General features: G+C 42.3%; 1 protein-coding gene across 1 annotated transcript in view; it reads left to right on the top strand.

The window, feature by feature from the left end:
* EMP1 (epithelial membrane protein 1) overlaps positions 1-2,340 on the top strand; it is an 18,751-nt gene extending 16,411 nt beyond the window's left edge. The window contains exon 3 of the mRNA XM_034645987.1: positions 20-2,340. Coding sequence (XP_034501878.1) covers positions 20-229 — 210 coding nt within the window. The 3' untranslated portion in view covers positions 230-2,340. The remainder of the gene's footprint in view (positions 1-19) is intronic.
* The last annotated feature ends 5,178 nt before the right edge of the window (positions 2,341-7,518 follow it).

Here is a 7,518-nt window from a genome sequence, read left to right on the forward strand (position 1 = left end):
TTTTTTTTCTTGGTTTTAATGTAAAACAACCCCAAAAATGAAACTTTTTTTCCCCCTTGCAGGGTTGTGCATTATGGTTGGGGTGTCTGTCTACACGCATCATTACGCTGGTGGTTATGGAACCAACTACGGGAACAGTCACCACGGCTACTCCTTCATCCTGACCTGGATCTGCTTCTGCTCTAGCTTCATCATCGGCGTGCTCTATCTAGTTCTGAGAAAGAAATAAGGCTGAACAAATTCACGGGGATCAGGGGGGTGGGGAGAAGGAAGCCGTTGAATCTGGGAGGGACGTGGAAGATACTATGCAGGAAAAAGCAAGAGAGGGGAGGGGGGCGGGGAGGGGAAGTAGGGTGGGAGAGGCTGAAATCCAAACCATTCCCCAGGAGGTTCTGTACCGTGGAGCCCCCTGCCCTTGGGAGAAAGTAGCTGGCTAGTTCTCCGCTGCTCCCTGATGAGCCGGAGGGCCTCTCTGCAGCCCCCAGACTTGGCCTCCAGCTGGTCGCAGTCACACACACTGCCTGGGGCCCCATCAGCTGCCACACCACTGGCTCCACTGCTGAGGCTGAATTCTGGGTCTCGCCCTGCGGTTCTCAGACCTATTGCATCAAGTTCAAATAGCGGTACAAGTTCCAGCAAGAGCAGATCTTGTTTTTGTGTCGAATATGCTAAGCCCGGAAGCCATCCCGCCTTTCTGACCCAAAGCAAAACATCACATTCCAGTCTGAAGGGCCTATCCGAGGGCTTTGGCCAGCAAGCCATTATCCCTCTTTAGAACAGATATTTAACTGTGGAACTCAGTGGTATTTGTGACGAAATGGGAGAAAGAGATAGAGTCCTAAGGCCAAATTGGTGGGTGAGTGAAACCAAGAAAGAGAACTTTTCACAGTGGAAGGCCTGGGGGATGGTCAGAACCCAGACCGGACCTCACACAGCTGTCCCTCACAGAGACCTCTTGCTATGGACTTTGCTAGGCCTCTTGCTTAAAGCCAGAGCAGCTCTTTTGGCATTTCTGTAAAGCCACTAATGACCAATTCCGTGGTGAAAGCACCACACAAATTATGGGACCCAGGGGCAATCTCGTGACAGTGCTACAGCAGGGTTATGTTTTTAGAACTCCCTGTCTATGCCATCAGTGTTTCTTTGAAGCACATACTGGGAGAGAGATGGACATGGTTCCTTGTAACATGATTTATTACTCTCCCTCTAAATTATAACTTTAGAGGACGTTTTGTCTAATCATTTGCATTGGGATCGGGACTCCTAGGCTCAGTGGTAGTTCTCTCTGTGACACGGGCTGGAGCCTTTGCCTTTCAGAGGCCCTGCCTATCCCACAGGTGAGGCAAGGCAATTCTGAGAGTTTAGTAAAACACACACAAACCAAAACCAAAGAGATTCTTGGGCGAAAGGTGCTATATCACTGTAAAGTATTAAACAGACTAGATTTCAGTCATGATTAGAACAGAGGGCCTGCATTCCCAGGAAAATTAGAAAATTCCCATGGGACAAATAAAAATATAGGTGATGGGCAGATATTTTCTTTAAGAGAAAAAATAAAAAGCAAAAACTCTTGTGGTACCCAGTCAGTTGGCAATTGGACTGTCTGTTGCCATAGGAGCATTTCTATATAGAACTTCGTAGCAGTATGCTATTCCTGGTTAAGCAGGCATTGCTCTGGCCTGGAGCAGCTATTTCAAGCCATCTCAGATTCTGTCAGAAGGGGTTGTTTTGGGAAGATGTTTCCTTTATTACTTGAGAAGAAGATCTACCCCAGGGGGAATCTGAGGCATCTTGCCTACTTTCCTTCTCCCAGCTCTCTCCTTATCCCATCTCTTACATACTTTGCCTTTCTGGGGAGTTGTCGTGCCATGATTGTTGGTATTTCTGTAAAAGGACGATGACTAAGTATATTGCTCTATGTTCATCCTGGTGAAGGGACTGTTGAGGGCAGGCCACCAGATTACATGGGTTGGGGGTAGAGAGATGGCAAGCAAAACTGTGGGATGACGAACTTTTTAATTATGATTTAATTATCACATGATTATAGAAGGCTGTCTTATGTGCAGAAGCATACTTACATATCAGATATACCCAAAAGAGATACTCACATTATGTTGAAAAGTCAAACTATGACTGGAGTGAACCATGTATTCCCTTGTCTTTTACTTTATTTCTGTGACATTTATGTCTCATGTAATTTGCATTACATTGGTGGATTGTTCTAGTACTGTATTTGGCTTCTCCTTTAATAGATTGATATTTCATATACTATAATTGTAAATATTTTGATACAAATGTTTATAACTCTAGGGATATAAAAATAGATTCTGATTCCCTTCACCGTGTGAATGTTTTCTTCCGAAAAAATGCAGGAAAGTAGGGATAATGGTGACATTTATACCTAATGAAGTTGTCAATCAGTGTGATTTGAACAACTTGGCATTTATTTGAGACATTAAACTACTTTCTGGTAATACATTAGGCATTCTGCAATAACTCTTTCAGGCAAATGAATGTTATTAGGTATAGTTTTATCTTATGTTAATTAAACCTCTAAAGCAAAAAATAGAACTTCATAAGCTAATACATCAGGGGGTTGTTATGGTCTTGAATCAGAATGACTTATGACATTAAGAAATGAGATACTTGTAAAGTTTCTTTGAAATAGCCAATTCCCCTAATGTGTCTTCAAAATATAAAGTAATTCACAAAGGTATGCATCATATACCTTTGCAGAAACCCATTCATTGCATAAACTGGGCATATCTGTATGGGGCAGATGAGAAAAGGAAAGCTTTGCTGCTTTCTGTGAGCAATAAGGACTGGAATTAACAGTGGAAAAGCAGAGTAGATACCTTGTACCCTAGCATTGTGTCAACACAAATATCATACCAATTGTTTTAACGTGGATTTGGTGCTCTGTCCCCTGTGGTTTTGGATGAAATAACTGCACAGAGTAATACACAAAAAATACACAATGGAACCTGAAAATAAAACTTTAACATATTTTAAAGTCAATTAATCAAATTGCATTGATTATTGAGACCCTTTCAGAGACCTATGTAATTCTTAGATCACTTCTGGGATACTATCGTAAGAGGCTACTTCTCTCCCTTAGTTCTCCCTGGGATTTATTCCCCCATGTCATTTGCCTGGTCATGGGTCAGACCTCCAGAGCATCCTTGCTTCTTTTCCTTCTGTAGATCTTTAAACAGAATCTCTAACAAGCTCTCAGAACTACGCACAATTTCTTTTCTGCCAAGATGAAATCTTCCATCTCAAAGACCTGGATTGTGAATGGGGGTGTATTACTCAGGATTCTCCAGAGAAACAGAACCAATCGGATGTATAAATTATATACAGAAAGACATTTATTTAAAAAAACATTGGCTCACATGATTATGGAGGCAGGCAGGTTCAAAATCTGAGGGTAAGGTAGGGCTGGCAGGTGGGAACCCAGGGAAGAGCCATTGTTGCAGTTCAAATCCAAAGACTGTCTGCTGGCAGAATTGTCCCTTGTCTGGGGGGAGGAGGTGGTCAGTCTTTTGTTCTATTCAACTGATTGAATGAAGCCCACACACATTATAGAGGTCAAACTGCTTTACTCAAAGTCCACTGATTTGAATGTTAATCTCATTCAAAACACCCTCACAGAAACATCCAGAATCATGTTTGGCCACGTATCTGGGCACCATGGCCCAGCTACCATGACACATAAAATTAATCACCATGGGGGAAACATTCTAATTAAGAACAAGGCACCAGCTTACCAAACATTCTCAGAAATAATTTAAAAGAAGCTTGAACAGTGGAAATCTTTATGTTTATAGTTGATACTTAGCTCAAACAGTGAAATAGTAAGACATGGGGGTTAACTGGAAAGATGATCTTGGGTATCCCATGAAAAGACAAGAAGTCGTCAGAGTCCCTTTTATAGAGGAACTTAATAAATATTTGTTAGATTTAATGTCTTAGGTAGGGTCAACTTGAATTAAAGCGGTTAAGAAAATACTCTTAGGTGAGACTGGTCCGAATTTATGAATTTAAGGAAGATGAGCTCCAGAGCTCTCCATTACCACTTAAGAATGGGATTTTCAGGCAACTGACAGCTTATTTATCCATCAAAGTGGTAAACATGAGGTGCCAAATGGTTAATAGACAGTGGCACCACTCTGCATGGGACTTAGCCCTTCCAGTCCTTGTGCAAAACCCCACTGGCTTTGAGGCACAGAAGACTATTTCAATAGGGTCTTGAAGGAAGGCATATGAAAACTAAGAGGACATTGTGCAGGACTCCACACTTACACAAAAAGAGACGCTCTCTCCTATATTTACTAAGAAATAAAATATATCAAAATACAGATAAAATCCCCTAGCAAAAAAATGTATACATGAGTTTAAAAGAAGGCTAGATTTTGGGGAATAGAGATGACTGGGGAAGAGTGGTGGGAGGTGGGATGAAAACAGGAAAACTTGCTGGAAATTTTGGAGAAGATTCTGAAGAGGATCAATTCATTTTAAAGAGGTATTTGCAGTCCAGGAGAGCATACAGCTCTTGAACCCACAGCCGGCAGAGAAGGATGTACACTGCTTACGTGGAGCCCAAGGAAAGGAGGGTTTTGAAGTTCTACTAGTCTTGTTTCTGAAAAGGAGACATGTGGGGCCTCTTCCTAGGGCAGGAGGGTGACCATTAAAACTTGTGTTGATAAACCACTGGGTGCTAGGTGTTGCACTTAGAGGCCAGGGAGTGAAAGATCAAGCAGACAGGTTTCCTGTCTTCATCTAATTTACAGTCTAGTCTGGGGTAAGACTCATACCTAGAGAAAATGGAAGGAGACTCTCTGGGAGCACAGAAGAGATGGGAGCACTGGCACTTGGGGGATGATAGAAGATTTTCAGGCCTTCATCCCTTCTTCATGGTCCTTATCCCACCCCATGAGCAATTAGCTGACAACTCTTATGGATTTTACCTCCGCTGCATCTCTTACCTACACAAATCTCCCTGCCCCAAAGGCCATTCCTTTGTTCCAGGCTCTCATTGTCTTCCATCCGAATAACTGCAGGTGAGAAACCTTCCAGTGGCCTCTGTGTCTTCGCCTACTCTCTCCAGCCTCTCCTTTCTGCTGATGTCAAGATGGGTGTTGATGGATGCTTCTCCATCACTGTCAGGGAGCCAATCCAGGGCCCGGAGGACCAGAATTCCCATGTAGGATGCCAGTGTGTATGGGAGGTTCATACTCAATCTTCTGGTTAATTGATGATGAGTAACAAGGGCTATAGAGTGAGTCCCAAATCAAGAATGACTGTCTTCATATGGCAAATGGAGGACTTTATTATATTAAAGGATAAACTGAACAAGGGGTGCGGGCTGGGGAGATAAGAACAAACTGTTGAGCCTTTCCCAATATAGGAATGGGTCAGGCTCCACAAGCTATTTTCCTAAGTTGGTTGTTGGTTAAACCCAGAGCATATTTTTCCATAGATGCAATTCGGAATTATTTTGCTGATGGATATGGCTAAAAGACTTTTGTAATAAATTTAATAATTACTGAACTATTATTATTTTCGATAGGAATGAGTTAGTTTAAATTCTGGAAGCTAGAACCCTCTGACCTTCTAAACCTTTCATGGTAAGAGGAGTGGATCTGATGGAGAATGGAATGGAGAGTAGATATGGATCCATATTCAGAAGATATGGCAACCTGTGGGCCGGGGAATCCCTTTACCCAGGCATGCTCAGAGTTTGCCATTGAGTGTAGGAGAACATGATGTTTAGCATGACTCTGTCTGGTTATAAACAGACACAAGACATAGTTTTTAAATTGGGTGTTAAGCTGGAACAGCTTGCTCCGCTCTCTTGGTCTCATGGCTCAAAATCAATCTTAATTTTCTCCCTTATGTTATCATATCAATGGTTTCAATCCAGTCTATCCAGGGACTTTAGAATGATTCTAACTCCTTAGTATAGTAGTTGACATGCTTTTGGGCATTATAAAATCTTACTACTTTAGTTTGGTTTTATGACTTCTCCTCCCTCTTACAAAATGCTGACATAGGGCATATATATTTATAAGTTTTAAGGTGAATCAAGATCTAACCTGTTTTGAGTATTTGGGTACAATTTTGCAATTGCTCTTGAAGTAACTAAGCATTGCGAAATCAGGTTTGAGAATTATAGTAGTGGATTTATGAGGGAAGTAGATGATAATAATTAATCTGACATTTAGTCATCTTGTTTTTAAAAAAGTTAGAATCTTTCTGGCAGTAATATTTAAATCCAGATTTCTTTCATAAGCCAAATTACCAACATCACTTCAATATGGTGTACTTGCACTGACTGCTAATTTCTTTCTCCAGAATAATTCACATTCTTTACTTCTCATTGTATTTAATACTTGCCAGAGCTCCTGGAAGGACAGATAAAAGGTAAATGCAGACAACTCTTAAATGTTCAATTTAAGTTCATTTCAGCTACGCATTCCCATGACCTTCCCCTGGACATCCCCATTACAAGAGTTGTTCTTCCTGACTTGGAGGAAGGAGCTCTCCTTGTTTCTGTGGCTAATGCCCACCACCACCATTTTATGAATTTCATACTCTTATTTCCTCAGGGATTCTTTACTTCCTTTCTTCTTGTGTCTCCAACTTCTCTCTCTACTGGAAATTTTCTCTTGTGGGTAAAATAAGTGTAAAGGTATCCCATCATGAGTAAAACAAGACAAAACAGATTTTCCTGTCCTAATATTTTACCTCTTGCTGTCTCTTCACAGACATGCTTATTGAAAGTGTGGCTTATTGTCTATGTCTCTACTGGGCCCCAACTTGACATCTGTGGGGCCTCAGGCAAGAGCACAAATGGAGGGCCGCACACTGCATGTCTAAATATTTAAAACATATATCAAGTTAACGAGCTGCTAAATAAATGTATCCACCTTGATGAATATACCAAGAGGGTCAGGATCAAACTTAGAATTCTCAGAGTCCTTGGAGTTCTGGGGTAGGGCATGGTTTTGTAGGGGAGAGTTGGTACCGGGCGATCCGCTCCTAGCCTGCTTTCCTTGCTGTTCACTTCTGGCTCTATCCCTCATCATGAGGGACCCAGAGTGCATACACATGGAGACCCCAGCCCACATATCTAAGACCAGTCCTCAATTCCTTCCACATCCTGCAAATGGCTGCCCCTCAACCATTTCACTTTAGGAGTGCGCACACCTGTGACATGTTTTGACCTCTGAATAAATTGGACTAGGCCCGGGGGAAGGAGGCCTAGAAGTGAGTGAGCATGGGGACTTTGGCAGGGAACGTGGGGTCCTGGATAATCAGAATAGAATCCCGAAGTAGAGTGTGGTCTCTTGTAGGTATGTTCCTTGGCCCCAAGCCCAAGGACTTTTAGTCGATGGGAGGGTGTAGTTGGAGGAGGGTCAGAGCTAAGCCTTGAAGGCACGGACCTAGTGAAGTCGCCCTCACCCGTCTCTAAGGGCACTGGCCTATCGTTTCACTTCTCACTCCTCCCATGGC

Source organism: Ailuropoda melanoleuca, chromosome 16 (genome assembly GCF_002007445.2).
Source record: "Ailuropoda melanoleuca isolate Jingjing chromosome 16, ASM200744v2, whole genome shotgun sequence".
Taxonomy (NCBI): domain Eukaryota; kingdom Metazoa; phylum Chordata; class Mammalia; order Carnivora; family Ursidae; genus Ailuropoda; species Ailuropoda melanoleuca.